Source organism: Pelmatolapia mariae, linkage group LG13 (assembly GCF_036321145.2).
Source record: "Pelmatolapia mariae isolate MD_Pm_ZW linkage group LG13, Pm_UMD_F_2, whole genome shotgun sequence".
In the NCBI taxonomy this organism is placed as follows: Eukaryota; Metazoa; Chordata; class Actinopteri; order Cichliformes; family Cichlidae; genus Pelmatolapia; species Pelmatolapia mariae.
This window is the reverse complement of record NC_086238.1, coordinates 3,843,628-3,861,229: the sequence shown is the minus strand read 5'-3', so window position 1 is coordinate 3,861,229 and position 17,602 is coordinate 3,843,628. Positions and strand designations below refer to the sequence as shown.

Sequence of the window (17,602 nt, the reverse complement as noted above, 5' to 3'; positions counted from 1 at the left end):
GAACACTGTGGCAGTTTGGTGCATTACAAACTGTACACAGCTATCTACCAAATGGTTAACTGGGACTATTTTTTTTTTCCTTTTTGTGCATGTGTAATATCTTCAAAGTTACAAAGCCCATGTCAAAAGGAATTGTCTACTTCAGAAAATACTAGTTGTTGTTAGGTGTCTGAAACACCTTGTTGGGGTCCAGCTTTTTGTTTTGTTTGTCTGTATCGCCAGTTAATACATTTGCCTAATGACCTCTGGCAGAGAACAAGCACCCTACAGACCAACATTTTTATTCTTTTACAGTAGCTTAGGCTGCACCTTCAAGTCTTGGTTAAATGCCATATATGGATGACTTTTTTTGACTTTGGTGGTTGATGGGCACCATGATGGCGTCATCACATCATATGTCATTTGTGGATATAAATGATGATGTCATTAATCTAAAATAATAGGGTGCTTTTATCGGGCATTTTAGGTGCAGAAATACTAAAAACAGGTAATTTTTTTGTGTTGTTGGGAAAACATTATAATACTCTAATATCTGATATAAAGATGTTTGGCTCCTAAAAGTTCGTATGTGCCAGATTTTTTGCTCAGCCGCTGATGGTCCAGGAGGAGCTGGTAGAGAAAGACACAGAGATTTCATGTATTATAGTAAGATTTCCACACCACTACCAGGAAAATACTCTGTGCTGTTTTGTTACATGGCTAATGTGGGTATAATTATGTGCTCAGAGGCCAAAGTTATGTCAACATTTTAACAGCAAGGGGCAGAAACTGGGGAAACCTTAAGACCAATTTTAAACCAATAAACAAGCACTGGGAGGGAGTTGGTTTGTTTCCTTGTCGCCTTTTTTGCTGCAGTGCAGCCTAAGCACTGCATTTCTTATTGGCATTTCATGATAAACATCCAACATGCAGGTCTTTGAGAAAATGGTAAGGGCATCCAAACAGTGACTTCTGTTGCAGGTTCTCGTTATTTGCCTGATTCTGGTTCTGGCTCCACTGGCTGATGGCTACTCATGTTCTCATGAAGTTTACGGTTCGCCAACAGTAGTCTTTTGCTTTGTTGTTTGTTCCAACCATGCAAGGCAAACAGAACTTTTCTGACAGGTGGTCTGAAAGAGACTGTGTCTAGAATAGAGTTGCATACAGAAAGAGAGAGCAGCAATGTAAAGTTTGGGTGAAAAATGATCTATTTATGGTCGTGGACCTCTAAAAAGAAATTTATATAGCCTTTTAAATGGCATTAGACATCTTATTATGATGATTTGAAGTCATTTGTTTCTAGCTGTTTGTGTACCATTGCCGCACCTTTAATTTGACTAAAATGAGAGCATCAACACCAACATTGTCAGTGTGTGCAGATGTACACATTGGTGCATTTGTCTGTGTAATTTGTTGTTTTGGTTTCATTTTGGTTATGATGATTGAAATGTGACTGTAGAGGGCCCTGCGGCATAAACCACACCAGCTATTTAACCCACATGCGCACCACTGCCACTTGCATCATTTCAAATATGCAGTCACTACCAATGCACGAAATCTCATGGTTAGCCAGATACTATTGATTTATCTGGCCTCACCCAGTGTGTAACTCTTAAAAATTTAAGAATTGTCTTTCTTTGGAAGGATATTGCAGTCCATCATTGATCTCACCTTCCTACTTTCACACTGTCAAATCACTGAGCATCATTCTTGTAATATTTCAATTATTGCTATGTAGCCATGTATTGATAAACAATTTATGCTAAAAAAGATGATCTTGGATGGTAGTATCCTCTGACAGACGTATGTAGCGCTACTAAAGCTTTTTAGAGTCCAATACTCAAGAACTCTGGCAAATTAAAGTGACATTTGGGCTTGATTCAGATTTAGTTGCTTCGATTTCTTTTTCATGATTATTTTTTAAAAACAAATAATTGACATTGCGCTCCCTTGCTGAACATTTTTTTCTTTCTTTGTATGACAGGAGTGTCTCCAACAGCTGGTGATGATGCCTTTACCAAATGTGCTGATACTGGGCCGGAACCCCCTCTCTGGTAAGTGCCAGTGTACTAAACATTACGTCTTCATTATACAGACTGACGGTCAGACCTGTCCTGTGCCAGTTTTAACTTGACTCTAGCTGAGTGGCACTGGCAGTAAGTGCATTGCAGGCAGTTCACTAAGAGGACATTCAACATTGCAGAGCTCCCCAAACTTCATCAGAATGCAAATTTAATCCTGTTAAAATGATCCAGTGCTTTGATGTTTCATCTGTGCTTTCTCTTTGGTGCCTTTATTTTTTTCTTTTTCTGCACAATAATGAGCTGTTAAATGTCATTCATAACCCACGCTGAATCGAAACTTAACAGCAGAAAATGAAAAATGTTGATTATATTTTTGCAGCGATGTGAAGTGGACCAATTATAGGTTTCACAATCTTTCTGCAGCTCTATTCTCAGAAAGCGTTGTGAAAACTTGTACACACATTTTCCACCACAAGCAAGTCGCCCACGGCCACATCTGTAGAGTTCTATTACCCAAAGTGTTAAATTCATTTAACCCCTTGGCATCGAAGCTTTGACCTGGTGCTCTCAGCTATGCAACTTAATACGTCTTAGTCGCCTTAAAAGCAACAATCGTGCAGAGTCAAGTGTTCGAACACATGATAATATTTTATGTAGCTTGACCTGTCCAGCCCTAAGTGCCAACTTGATACTCCAGCATGAACTTAAGTAAGCCACTGAGGAGAATATAACTAACAGCAGGTCATCATTTAAGATTATGCCGTAGTGGTTGCAGAAATACATTTGTATTAAAATATATCATTTGGGGGTGGTGGTGTTCAGCCAGTGTAGATCAGTAGATACACAAAAGATCATTGGATTGGTTGCTCTACATTGGGAAAACAGTATCCACGCAAAGGTTCAGAGCTTTTGTGTAGATGTCTGCAGCTTTAATCATGAGCTCTTCAGTGTATTGTTTCCAGGCTCAGGTCACAGATCTTGCTGAAAGATCTGTACCTTTTTAAATACCCATCCTCCCGCAGCTGCCTTATCATACGTTCATCACAGCAGTTTGTTATTTTTGGGTTTTCAGCACTCTTTAGTGGTCACAATTACACTCTTTAATTCTCATATGCCCCTACTAGCATGAAAGATAAATAAATGAACAATAAGAGGCTGCAAGTAGTGAATACTTTTGTGTGTCTGGATCACTGGCACCAGATTTCATAATTGCTTTTATTTGGTGTTTATTAATCCTTGTCAGTCCCTGTCTGTTTGTTTGAATACATCACTGCCATTTTCACAGCACCTTGGCAGTCTTTCACAGCCTCATGCAGCAGCCTTTAGAAGTCCTGAAGGAAATATTAAGAGGATACCGAGGTCGACCCATTGCACGAGTGGAGTGAAGCTCCATGCAAGTGGGCCAGACCAAGCAGGAAGACTTCACTCATCTAGTGCTTTTTACCTTGTAGCTCATCAGATAATCACTCAGCAAGGCAGCAGCCAGTCAGACCAGTGCTAGCTGTGGAGCTTGGCTCGCTGGCTCAGTGACTGCCAGCTGAAAGTCATTGGCCATGTGGCTTTTATTATGCTCCCATTAGGGGGGCAGGGGACAGCTCTCCATGTGTGTGAGTGCATGCATGTGTGTTTGGTGGATGGGGGAGGGGTGTCTTCACAACAGTGAACAGTGGGAATGCACTGTAGTACCCCCCTCAAGGCTCTGGTTTAACCCTAGCTCCCCTTGCATAAACATGCAGGGTTATATGTACAGACAAACACTCCCTTGTGCATGCAAGTAGTGTCTGGTCAGTACGGTTGTGTGCACATGTCAGAAAAACGGAGTAGCTCCTTTGTTTAGTCTGTTTTAAAGTCTGTGAATTATCATCACTAATATCTTAGCTAATCTATAGCTGCTTTCCTTGGGCAAATTGAGTGGCCTTTTATAGTTATAATCCTCTTTTCATCACTCCTACTAATGGAAAATGCCATTCACTGACAGCAGCCAAAAACAAAGCTGATTGAGTCATCATCAGACAAAATTTAAAGGTAAATTTCGCCTTGGGAAACAATTAGTGGAGTGTTTTTGGACTATTTCTAAACCCTGCAGTATGCTCCCTTATACTGAAGAACGCCATAATCTGAAACCCTCTTTAACTCTATGCTGAAAACTTCTATGTAAACTACGAGAAATTGCATGTCAGATGTAGTACCATGGACTGTTGCAGTGTAGGCATAAAAGTAGTTTCCGGTGACATCAGTTAGGAAGTGGATTTCCTCGAAGTCTAAATCGGTATCGATCACAGTGCTTTGGCTGTCCTCACTGTATAGGAGCACTCAGACTATTTGTGTTGCTGAGGCTGAAATATTTTCATTTTGTGGAGATGCACGTTTACCTCTGTTTGTGTGTCACCCACTGTGTATTTGTGAGAATTTCCTGTCTTTGCATAAGATTTGAAATAGGACTTTGCTTCACCTTTTGTCCGAGCATACAACCATGTGCAACAATGCCTTATATAGTGTAAATATTTATTTTATGAATTAATATGTTTAAGCATGTGGATGACACTGGTCAAAACTTGCCATTTTCCATAAACAAGAATATGAAAATCTCTGAAACTGAGGAAAAACGTTCTGCCTATTTTTACTATGTTGTGGTCACTTGTGCATCAATAATGAGCAGAGTAGATGGAGAGGAAACCAGTGTTGGGTTAGCTCTGAGAGCTGGGGGATTGGTGGCTATTAATATAAATGGGTAGCCTGCCTGAATAAAATCTATGTGCAGGAAATGCTGGGTAAAGCACAATTGCTCTAAAATGATCTCTAAGTAAGGTTTAGTCAGCTCTACCCTGTACTCTGCTCCAGTGAGATGGGTTGAATAGACTCTGGCACCTTGTCAAAGCAATATCATATTGCATGTACCAGTATTATTACTGACATGCATGCCATTGGGTCCTGACAGAGCTTGCATGGAAGTACAAATTCTGTTTTTCCTCATAATTGACTCACATCCTCCCACATACTGCTGTGGCATTGCAGGAAGAAGGGTTGGTAACTGTCCTTCTGACCTTTTGTTTCCTGCCTAAAGGATAAAAGAGGGAGGAGGGAAAGGTGGTGAAAAAGGAAGCCTAGATGAGTGTGCTCAGTCTCAGAAGGTGCAGATCATCTATAACAATGTTAGAGGATGGAAGGAAGGAAGGATGGGTGGATGTGTGTTGCAAAGAATGAATGGGTGGATGAAGTGATTGGATAAGAAGGGAGGAGGAGAGTGATGGAGGACAAAAAGCCAGCAGAGATTGAAGGGTACCACTTTGCTGCTGTTGCTGCTGGAGGGAGATTTCTTTCTTTCTATTTTCAACCTTGCCTCTTTGCCTTCCTCCTGCTCTCTGTCTCTTTTGGTTTCTGTGTTTCTATATTCTTCCCGTGTGTTTGTGTTGCTTGTGCACTGTGGTGCTTTCCTCCTTTTGTGTCTCTTCCTTTCATCTCTCCCTCTTTACCGCTTCTCGCTCTTGTTCTCTCTGTCTCTCGGTTGCTCTCTCTGATGGTATAAATTATTTATCCTATGAGGCCCCTTATCTTTCCTTGGTTGCTTCAGTCGATTTGCTGAGCTAAATCCCTTCCCTGACTAGAATAGGTTCCTATGGCTCTAATAGACTATTGTTAAGCCCAGTGGCTCTGAGAATTAGTTTTATCCTTCACCCTCCTAGGCCCAAATTTGCTTTTTTTTGTGTGCTTCATAATGAGTGACTGACTAAGCACTCTTCAGTATTCACACTTAAAACAGCACTGGTTATTTTCTACAGACAGTTATTAAGAGTTAAGAGTATTTACTATTAATTAATGATAATATATAATTAAAATGCAGTGACATAAATGTTCAGTTGATTTTTTTTTTCTAAAATGTTTCATGACATCATGCCATGTCTGGGTCACACGCACAGTGGATTTGTGAAAAACACCTGACCTTGTTATGACTGATTTCTATACCAGAAGGTTAGAAAGAGTCCCTCTGAGTTGTCAACAACCTACCACTCATTTCCTTGGTTGGACTTCAGCACAAATTCTATTACAAGAGAATTTCCATATTATGATTGAAACATTTAAATATTCACCTCTCTATAAGTGCCTAAAGAAGAAAAAGGTTGCTGCAAAGCTCCAGGTCTATACTAGCTGGAATGCTCAAAAAAGAGAGGGGGGAAAAAGAGACCTGCTTCACTATATATTTAACATAACTGAAAGTTATTTTCTCACATATGAATGCTGTAAATGTTGGCACAGTTGGGTCCTGACATTGTCAAGCAGTTAGCACACAAGATAGATTTTCGGTGTTGGCAATATTCCACCTGGTTTAGGGAAGGATACTGAGGGAGAGCATCCTAGAGGCAGGATGCAGTGAACACACCGGATTATTACCTGTGATATTTCACAACGTGCAAGCCGGCAGAGAGGCGGGGGCTGTCACACAGATGGGGGCTGGGAGATTAAGTTTAATATCTGATCTGACTCATTTGCATTCTGACATGTCTGGTAATTTCTCAAAAGCTTCAGGGCTGCATTATATTTGTGAAAACAGAAAAGTTTAAGCAGCTCAGCAGCACATTTCTCTTCAAATTTCTGTTGATTTGTTCCTTAAATTCAAACTACATATACAGACTCTGTCTTGGACCTAGGGTGCAGTAGTTATTCTCATTATTGTATTGCTATTAAGTTTAAAATATAATTTAACCTGTTACTTAATGGTTACATGGAGATTCTGTGCTACTCGGTAATAATATTGACTTTTGTGCCTCTGATTCAAGAATGATGAATGAAGCATAATTGATTCGTATAGAGAAACCTGTAAAATAGCTGAACAGACACTTGCAATGGGAGTCTCTGTTTTGCCATCCTGGAGCGACAACAGTGTCTGTTGCTCTTTAAAAGCTCTTTCACATAGAAAGCAGCATGTGCTGTGCTGATGCTAGGCTGAGCAAACGCTGACCACTGACCTCTGTCCTCTGTCTGTACCATGTCATTTTTTGCAGCCACTTATGGTTTTATGTGTAGGGTATGCACTCGCTTCCTGCCAGTCTGCATTTCTACAGGTTGTGTGAATGTATGGATTTCAGAGGTGCCGTTTGTATACGCACTGTATGTGAAATGCCCTTAAGTTGTTGCTTTCCACAGCTTTTTTTAGCCCCCCCAACCCACTCCAACATGTACTTTTCAGTCCTTCATGAAAAGTACTTTCATCACTCATTCATCTCATTATAATCTCTTTTTTTGTCATTTGGAAAGTCCCACGAAGATTAAAGTTGTCAGTGAAAATTGTCCTTGTGTATGCCTGCTGTTTAGCTGTGATGATTGGCCCATAAAACAGACCACCCTACATCAAGAACATGCTGTCACTAATCTGGATTTATTATCGTTTTAGCAGGACATTGTTAGCCCTTGCTAGCCCCCCTGGGCTGCAGGATGAGCTGGCTTATCACACACACTCTGGTTATGAACTGGGGAAACAGTCTTAGAACAGAGAGACACAGATGCCCTTAACTAGCATTAGCTATACCACTTAGTCAGTGTATGAGACACACACACACACACAAACACAAACATGCACCACCTGGTTTGCTGTTGTTCAGTCCCAAATCACACAGATGAGCTCAGGCCTGTTGAGCAGGCAAGCAGCTGTTTGTGGGTTTCAGCAGTTTCTGACAATATGTCCTGACATGTGGAAGTACTGGGTGTTCACCCTGCCAGCCTACTGCGCTGTGGAAAACATCGTGTCACTATATCTGAGGAAAGGTTTTATAAGGGGAAACGGGAACAACCCAAGAATTTAGGCTTATTGGAAGTAAATGTGGGAATGATTTTATTCCTGTCTTAAAATAAGGTGAAGCTGGTGTTTTAATCTGAACCTACTACATCTTGATTTTTACAGGGAATCTGGCTGTGTGAAGCCCTGTTTCCAAAGGACACACAAGCCTTAACAAAGATAAATTTATTACTAATTGAAAAAAATCAGTTTGTAAAGCTTAATTATGAATTAGTTACTGACCTACATCATGTAATCGATCTGAGCTTGTGGTGGTGAAGAGGCTACGGAAAATACTTCCACTGCTATCAACAAAACATCAATCAGTAGCACTAATTAACAAACCTCTGTTTTTTTACTCCTTAATAAACCACAAAAACTAAACACAAAGCCAGACAAGTAAAGGGAGTAACAAGACACGCGTAACAAATGATCTTTGATTTCCACAGGAATTTTGTTTGGGTTTTTATGCAGACATATTTAAAGTTATTCCCCTGCTGTGTCCTATGTCTTCCTTCAGAGCAAGGTCTGGACGAGATGAAGAAACTGTTGCTGTTGCTACTAGGCTGTGCTGTCCAGGTAAGAGCTCAGTGTAGTCGACCTAAACGCTCCACATAAGTGCATTTGATACACGTTTCATGCTGCTATGAAAGTATGAACTAAGAAGGTTCATAACAGACGACTATCAACTTAAGATGATATTTTATGAGGAGGTCAAATAGATATCATTGTTATTTGTGCCATTTTTAGTGGTTATACTTTTGCAATTTAATTCTCAATCCAAAAATCAAATTTGGAAGAGTTTAAGTCTGTTTAGTCCAGTCTTCCTTGATTTACTGCCAGCTTTAATTCTGATACAACTAACGCTGTGTAATGAATGACAATGCAGACCTATTCTGTCTTATGACAAAGTCTGCATTCAGCTCTTACTCACTGCACTTCAGATAAAGCCACTGACCTTTCACCAACTCCATTGTTTTATGCAAATGAAGCTGCACCTGTGTTCATGCACTTAACTCTGACTTGATAATGTGCCTACCACAAGGCTGCATTAAAACGCACAGATGCCTAGCTACTAATCAGAATTATTCATTAAAACTAAAAATATTAATTTTTCCATCTTCTTGCATCTTCTCATTTAGTTCAAGAGCCTGTCTCAGCTGTTTTTGCTCTTATCATCTTTCTGATGTATAAGAATACACTCAGTAAATAAATGCAGCTCATGTTTACGTTGTTGGCCTGCTAACCTCCTCTGGACCCCCTATTAAACTTATCGACTATGTCACATTTCAAATATCGTGCTGCTCTTCTTCTCTCATTGAAGATTTAGAGATTTAACTTTTGCCCCTGCATCCTCCTCTCTCGCTTTACAGTGTGAGAAAAAGGAAGAGTACATTGAGCGTATCCAGACTCTGGACTTTGACACCAAAGCTGCCATAGCATCACATATCCAAGAGGTATTTCTCCTCCACAGCAAACACAAAAGAGAAAATGTTATAAGCCTTGCTAAACCTTTCAGCTGGTGTTCACTGTTACATTCACTATTCGCTAAAGCTTTATTGACAATATGATGGTAATTTCAGGTGACTCATAACCAAGAAAATGTAGTGGACCTGCAGTGGCTGGAAAGTGGGGAAATGCCTCCAGAGGATCTGGACAGCCTCTCCAGAAACCTGGCTTTCCACCTCAAGCGCCTGGTGGATGAAAGGGACACACAGCTTGAGGTAATGACATACTGTATATGTGTGTGAATATACACTTATTGAGGCTTATTAGCAAAATGACAAAGTACATAAACAATGCAGACCAAAGAACAAGGAAGTGTAGAAAATTTAATGAATTGAAATTCTCTCTGTTGTTGGGGGAGATTTGCTGATGAAAATCTTTAGGTCAGTTTCAAACAGGGTTATGTGGAAATTTTTCCTTTTTTCATGTTACCACACGAGAGAAACCTCAGGAAGGAAGGGTTGAAACTGTTAACTGTCGCATGGATGCGGGGGGGGGGTGTATTTGACTTTGACTTCGTGCGTCATTGAGTTTCCAACCCATGGGGTGCAGATCCCAATGACAGATACAGCTGATGTGTGTGTGTGTGTGTGTTATTAAGTGTGTTTCAGGGGGTTCTAATAGCCTCCAGATTATCACTGTAGTCCAGCCGCTTTCAATTAAAATCCCATTTCCTGTCGGGGGCAGCAGATCAAAATGGGCTATATGTGGGACTGTGTGCACTTTTTATTCTGTTCTAGTTTTTGGGTGGTGGGAGTCCTTCCGTTGAATCAGTGAATCTCCTCTTCTCTTTGTTTTTCCCTCTAAGCATTTACACAACACCTCACCTGCTTCTGTTTTCTGCTCCCATCCAGACTATAGTAGAGCTTACCCAGGAGAGAGACTGTGTGCAGCTATCTCCACTGGCTCCCTGTCCAACCCAGTCTCCCAGTGACTCTCCCAGTATGAGGAGGACTGAGAGCCGACAGCACCTCTCTGTGGAGTTGGCTGATGCCAAGGCCAAGATAAGACGCCTTCGGCAGGAACTGTGAGTGCAACTGCCATATCAACCTTTTAAATAATTATCTAAATTAAGCATAGGAAACAGAAAAAAGTAGCTAGAAGTGTAAATAGATCTCTGTGGGTGCCACTTTTGTTTCCTACTGTTGCAAGTGTCACAAATGTGATCTGAACTGGGCAGATAAAATGTTGCACGGTCATCAGGATCAGTATTTGAACTTCATCAGATTCTTCGTGATCAGCAATCACCTTCACGATGAGAAAAGGACACAGTTTAACTGGATATTTATCCAAAGAGTCCATTTCCACTCGGCCCACTTATTAGTTGCATGAGCCTTCGTTGTTGTTATGAGCCACACACAAAAGAAGAAAAAGTGAAGTCATTCTCAGAAACCTTAGAGGCCTTTTAAATGTGGTTTATGAATAATAGAGTTTCCTTTTTAAAGTGCTGTAATTTTCCAGCAGACAAAGGCTTAATGGCTGACATGGATAAGTTAGAAGAGAAAACTTTTCACTTCAAGTGGAAGTATTTTAGTGTTGCACGAATGAACTTAACTTGTACCTGTCCTAACAGACTGGCTGGTGCCTTGAAGTTGGTGTTGTTGTTTAACGACTTTGCAGGAACTGTTTTGTTCTACAGAGGTTGATTTTCATGTTTTCTGTTCCAGCTGAAATAATCATGAATTGGATTCCTGTGATAGTCTATGTCAGGGCTGATAACAGCCTATGTCAAGGAAATTGTTTACACACTTGAGTGGATCTAATTTGCTGGATAGAAGTGAATCTGTCACCATAACTGCTTTTAAATGAGTACAAGCCCTGTGTTGACAAAAATGTTAGCTCACCGCAAAGAGGTTAACTTAGGGGAAAATCACCAGGACTCAAGTAGTTTTGTTCATGTATGTTTTATTTAGTCAAGCGTACCCTCGTTTTCTTCATCAAATTAAGAGAAATGACAGCCATCTATTACACAAAGACCCATTTTGAGTCAGAGAAAGTCCTGAGCACTTCTTAAATTTATAGAAAAAGAGAAGTCCAACTACCTACCAGTTAAAGCTTAATTTACATGGATAGAACTCCATAAGAAATGACAAACATTGCAGGCTTGTTCATGCAGTGTGAGCTGCTGTCCGTATTCTTTTTGAAATGTTAAATATATTTATTTTAGATCTGGGATCTGAGGTTCTGCTCACATTATATAATATTCACATTTTGTTAATGTATAATGTAGGCTATCACTTCTAAAGGGTTTTGGTCTCTTGGATATAAGGCAATATTTGCTAATGTGCTACCTCATGGATTAGACTCATTCTCAGTTTTAACTGTCGACTCACTCCAGTTTAAACAGGTTGTTGATTAGTCAAAAGCGTACATTCCTGTTTGTCGAAGGATGCATTGTTTTGTTTCCTTTGTTTAAACGAAATGTTTGTATGAGGCCTAACTAAAGGACTAAATTATGGTTCTTCAACAATTGGTTGTATCTTAGATTGAGGTGCAGATCAGCCACTTCCTTGTCACATTAAAAACATCTCACCTTGAATGATCTTAAACTAATTTGTCTTGTTCTTGTGCTGGAATGGGCCGCCATCAATCACTGTAGGCGTTTCTGTTATCTTTCCTTCCTTGACCCACATTTATAATCTCTTCAGTTAACTTAAACAGGGGCACAATACAACAACAGCAAGATTTATTTTGTTGGTTGGTTGCTATAGTGTTGCTATAGTGCTGCTGTGTCTGTGATAGAAAGGTTATTGTCATGTGATGAGCTGTGACAAGGAACAAAAAGGTCCGTCTGTCCATTCTGATGTAGTCTGGTCACATGTTGCTGTCTTTAAGGGAGAGGAAGATTGTTTGTTGTGTCTATGGATGCAGGCACATACACAGACAGTGTCTCTCCATATAAGTGTGTGTGTGTCTGCTTTTTGTGTCTGAAGGAGACCAGGTCAGAGCTGGGGGGTATGTTTCAGTGTTTCCACAGTGGTCTGTTTTTGTTAATGTTTTGTTCTGTATTAGTTTTAATATAGAGGTATTACAGCTTCACCTAGATATATAAATTTGGACTCTTCTAGAATCATATAGATAGAAATATTGAAAATTAAAATAATATTTTGTTACGTTTTGGGATCTAAATGATATAGATTGATTGAAAAGCACAACAAATCTTTCAACATAGCCATATCTGGTGTCCTAACTTTTCATTTTAAAGCTGTATTTTTATTGAGAATGCTTTTGTTTGTTCTTAGACAAGAGTATACTTCTTTTTTTTATATGACAAAGAATTAAAGCTATGAAAATAACACCAGACTAACAGATGGAGGACATTTAGATATTTGTTAGACTAAGAATAAAGGTTTCTTTGTTTCTTGGCTTCTTGAATATGGCAACTAACACAACTGTTTGTCTGTGCATGCATGGCGTGTTAAACCATTCGAATAAGCACCAGACTCAGATGCATTCACAATGAGAGTCCAAAACCATCTCCGTGGGTGGTGTTGACAGGTGTGTTTGATTTTGGGCAGGGAGTTAATTGATGAAATGAAAACAGAAATGGGTTAAAGAACATTTTGCTTGAGTATTTTCTAGCATCTTAAATAACGTGAACCTTGGAAGAAAGAAGGTGAACGAGAATGCCTGAATTAAAGGATGATTTTTATTATTCAGATGGACAGAGACTCCAGAGAACAGTAATCAAATAGTCCATCAAATGTTCAGTGGAGTGGATTCATGCAAACACAGAGCAGCATCTCAGGAATGCAGTTACTTTCCTTCAAAGCTACCCTCTGTGGAAGGAGCTGGGAGAATTTGCAACACAGACAGCAAATGTCAGGCTGCCCTACTTCACTGTCATTGAAATAAATGTTACAGAACAGTCTTGGATAGTAGATCGACCCAACTGTTGATGCGAAAAAAAGAGTAATGAATTGAATTCTGTAGTTTCCATCCCAGCTTTTATGTCACTCTTTTTATTTTTTGGCTCCAAAGTGCACCAGGGGTTTTAGTCTCAGGGAAAGATTGACATGCAATCTCTTGAACTCTGTTTTTCATTTGTCTGTGACTGTTTTCCTTTGGCTGTTATTCAAAATGTGCTGTCAAGCTGAATAGGTTTGTTTATTAGTCGCCAAATTTAGGGCAAGACGCAGGAAAGACGCTCCTGACAGCTACAGGTCATACACACCAGGCACAATAGGATATTTTTATGCGTCTGTCCCAGTAACGGCACAACTGAAAACCTAATTTTGGGTTATTCTTCCCTTTCTCATGGACACGACGTTACAAGAATGCCTGGGAGGAATTTCCTAAATGTGGCACAGTCATCCGCTTGGACTGAATACCTAACTGATTCATATTGCTTACTATGACAAATGTCACACAAAGATTTAATAGCATCAAAAGATTTTTATAAATTTTTTTTTAAAGACTACGTAACTGCTGATTGCAAAGAAGCTTTTCTGACAAAAACAATCAAAGCTGGAATTTGAGCATAACTAGCACGTGAAACAGATCGGGGCCTTCAAGTAGCTGACGGTGGTTTTAAGAGATCTAACTGCTGAAACTCGGTTTACATTCCTGCTGCCTGTTGCTGAATACTTATAACTTCTTGAAGCTTCTCAAATTACATAGACTAAAGGGTATCAAACATAATCCAAGATCGGCCCGGCAAAGGCTGCAGTCCGATAGGCAGCGTTGAAAATTAAAACAGGGCACAAATTTTGGACTTTTCACTGTATTTTCATATTATTTTACAACTTTTCCTCCTGATGAAGAGCTCCCCCATGGCCCTTCATAGGACACCAAAAACATTTTTTGGGGGTCAAACCTTTTCTGTGAATTAACAAACTTCCTGTTTTAATAATTACACGACAGTATGGGCAAATAGCTTCTAGAACTTTGTGTAAAGTCATGCTTTCTTTTATTCACTAAAGCAGCATTTCTTTATCATGTAGAAAAACTGGAACTTAGTGTTGTATTAACTTAGGTGTTTCAGGTATTAAATGTGTAGTTAAACTTCTTTACACTGACACAGAGGGAGTTTTACTGGTCCAGCCCACTAAAGATCAAAGTAGGCTGCATGTGGCCCACGATATAAAAGAAGTTTGACATTCTGTCTACCTACTGAAACTACTATTCTGATGATTTATTCCGTTCATATATTCAATTCTGTGCTCCACCTGTAAATGATTTACTGTAGCTGAAAGCTTTGAAATGGAAACAGCCCTAAGGGAATGTTCTTGTGCATCCCGAGAACTGATATACATAGGAATCCACACTTAAAAAAAAAAATACAAAAACCCTTTGCCATATGATTTTTCAGTGTAAAGCTTAATGTTTCTAACCTTTTTCCCATTGCCAACGTTTCTGCTTTGTTTGCAGAGAGGAGAAGAGTGAGCAGCTTTTGGACACCAGGCAGGAGCTTGAGAACATGGAGGTCGAGCTCAAGAGACTTCAGCAAGAGGTAACGTCTCCACTGACGTCCATGCTTGTGCACCTACATGCACACATAACACACAAACATTCATGTGACTACATGTCCCCTCCACCTGCTCCTTGTACCTCTTTCTAAGTCCTCTGTTTGTGCAGCTCTGCCAGGATTTAATCAGCCAGCAGGTGACTTAGCTCATTACAGGCTATTAGAGCTATCTTTAGTGAAGCAGCAGCCTCACATGGCTTTTGATAGGGAGTGGGCGACAGGCTGACTGGTGAACTGCAGTAAACAAGGTGCATGAGGATAATTCTTGTGGTTCCAGATGTGTTTGTGTGGATGTAGAGTTCGTTCTGGCCTGATCTGTTTATGTAACAGAAGAAACTTGCTAAAGTTGCTAATAGCTTATATTTTTTACAAGATTCCAGATTGACTGAGTGTTGTTTTTGTTGTTTTGTTTTTTTTCTTTAATGCATGTTTTGGTTGTTTGCATCTTTGTCCATGAAATTCTTTGTCAGTTGGCTCTTTGTTTCATGAATCCACATAATCATGCTGTGCATTTGTTTACCAACTCCCTCAGAGCTATCAGCTGCTGTCAGATGCTCGGTCGGCTCGGGCCTATCGTGACGAGCTGGATTCGCTCCGAGAGAAAGCGATACGTGTGGACAAGCTGGAGAGCGAGCTGAGCCGATACAAGGAGAGACTTCATGACATCGAGTTTTACAAGGCCAGAGTTGAGGTACGGGGCTGCACATACAGATCAAACATGATCTCGTAGCCAAATATTAATAACTCTAGTTTATGTTGGCAGTGTTGTGATATTATGCAACCAGTATGAGACCCATCTTATTTATACTGCAATATCTGTGTTCACTGCAAACTGCTAGTTTTTAAAAAAATAAATATTGATGTTTGAATTAAAAAATTGAACTATTGTTAGTGCTCTCTTGAATAAAAACTATAAATCTAACAGAAAACACTTTTCTAGATTAATATTTTGTGCCATTCACATATATAAAGATTCATGCATATATAAAACTGTGTAAGCCCAGTCTATGCAATATATTAATTTAAATCTAAGCTTTTGTTTAAAGAGAGCACAACATGTCCAAGTTGCAGTTTTGTTGTTCACCTTTTATTACCTGCTGACTTTTCTGTAGGAGCTGAAGGAGGACAACCAGATTCTGCTGGAGACTAAGACGATGCTGGAGGAGCAGCTGGACGCTAGCAGGACCCGGTCCGACAAATTACATCTCCTGGAGAAGGAGAATCTACAGATCAAATCCAAGATCCACGACCTGGAGATGGTATGATGATACATTTTTAAATTCAGTGTTTCAGTATCAGTGCTATTTGGAAAGTACAAATAGTGATGAAAACTTTTGTTATATCCCCAATCACCCAGGAGCGGGACATGGACCGTAAGCGGATGGAGGAGCTGTTAGAGGAGAACCTTGTGCTTGAGATGGCCCAGAAACAGAGCATGGATGAATCCCTGCACCTTGGATGGGAGCTGGAACAATTATCAAAGACACCAGAGCTAACAGAAGGTTAGAGGAGAGCCACGAAGTTGAAAAGTCGAAAAATAGCATGTTGAGTTAAAATGCTGCTGACAGTCACCTGAGTTCACCAAGATTAAGGGTTCAGATGGCCCGACAGATCAGACTGTGGTCATTGGCTCTTAATCCTGGCGTCTTCTCTATGGCCCTTGTGCATTTGCCAGCTTCCACTGGGTTTTCTTTCCACTTGCTTAAGACCTGTAAGTAATATTCAAGCGCTCCTGAAAGATCAGCGGTGCGTTTGGATTATAAGAGTGGTTAAGAGGTTTAACAAGCCAGGGATCTGGATAAAGACTTTGTGTGGGAGTTTGTTTGTTAAAATGGCACTTTAAAGGCTTTAAGACCTGTAAAGTTATACCATAGTGCTTTGTATTAATTATTTTTCCTTTGGACTTGTAACGTCAGTATTGCCAAGTATTGTTTTGGTGATTGGCATCTTTTAATGGGTTTTACTTGGAGCTCAGAAAATCAAAACAGAATTCTTTGGGTTTAGTTGTTAACATTTGCTATTTGTAATCCATCTTTTTCAGCCCCTCAAAAGTCTCTGGGGGAGGAGGTGAATGAGCTAACGTCAAGCCGCCTGCTAAAGCTGGAGAAAGACAACCAGACCCTGCTGAAGACGGTTGAGGAACTCAGAGCAGCAGCCAGTCAGGACACTGTGACAAAACTGGTCAAAGCTAACCAAGAAAACCAGAAGCTGAGCAAGAAAGTAAGAATTGACGTCATATTTTATTATTGTTCTCTCTGGGAACAAGCTGAAAGTAAATTCCTGTTTTCTGTTTGGATTGTACATATCTGATGTTTGTTGAATGACTCCGACGACTATGCTTCTGATTATGTTATTCGAAGGAGAAATGCCTGCTTGTACCCCAAGTCCTCCCCAGTAAAAACTGGATATATAGTTAGCTTCGCATGTAGGTCCTGAGCTGTTCACTGTTAGTTTCTATGACTGAAATAAAGTGGGTATTCTGTGTGTGTTCTAGTATAGATTTGCAGCTCTACATCTGTTTTTCGAGGCTAAAATTTATGTCCTTTATCAGATTAGCATATTGCACCAAGTTCCTCTAAAATATATCATCCTGGTACTTGACTCTAGACCTTTTCACTCAGTAGGAAATGGAGAGAAAGGAGGAGAGAGGGTATAGAAAGGGGTGGATGGGAGGTTGAAAGCAAACCTATAAATCCGGGGAGCCCTGCATTGCCTTTTCTTTTCCACTCTTTGACACACCAGTGCCCCTTGCTAAGAGAAGTCTCTCAGCTATTTTCAGAAACATAAGCCTCTCTCTGTGGCCGTTGAATAAAAGGCATGAAATTGTGTTCGTCTCTCACAAAGAGAAAATTCAGA

General features: G+C 40.0%; 1 protein-coding gene across 5 annotated transcripts in view; it reads left to right on the top strand.

Annotated features, from left to right (window-relative positions):
* Window positions 1–17,602, top strand: part of LOC134640327 (girdin-like) — a 66,155-nt gene that overhangs the window by 29,000 nt on the left and 19,553 nt on the right. For all 5 annotated transcript variants that reach the window (XR_010095451.1, XM_063492035.2, XM_063492034.1 and 2 more), the window contains exons 4-13: window positions 1,964–2,033; window positions 8,294–8,352; window positions 9,147–9,230; window positions 9,357–9,497; window positions 10,134–10,306; window positions 14,650–14,731; window positions 15,279–15,437; window positions 15,859–16,005; window positions 16,104–16,248; window positions 16,788–16,966. Coding sequence is in view for 4 of the 5 variants with exons in the window: in XM_063492035.2 (XP_063348105.1) it covers window positions 1,964–2,033; window positions 8,294–8,352; window positions 9,147–9,230; window positions 9,357–9,497; window positions 10,134–10,306; window positions 14,650–14,731; window positions 15,279–15,437; window positions 15,859–16,005; window positions 16,104–16,248; window positions 16,788–16,966 (1,239 nt within the window). In the remaining variant the exon portion in view is untranslated. The remainder of the gene's footprint in view (window positions 1–1,963; window positions 2,034–8,293; window positions 8,353–9,146; window positions 9,231–9,356; window positions 9,498–10,133; window positions 10,307–14,649; window positions 14,732–15,278; window positions 15,438–15,858; window positions 16,006–16,103; window positions 16,249–16,787; window positions 16,967–17,602) is intronic.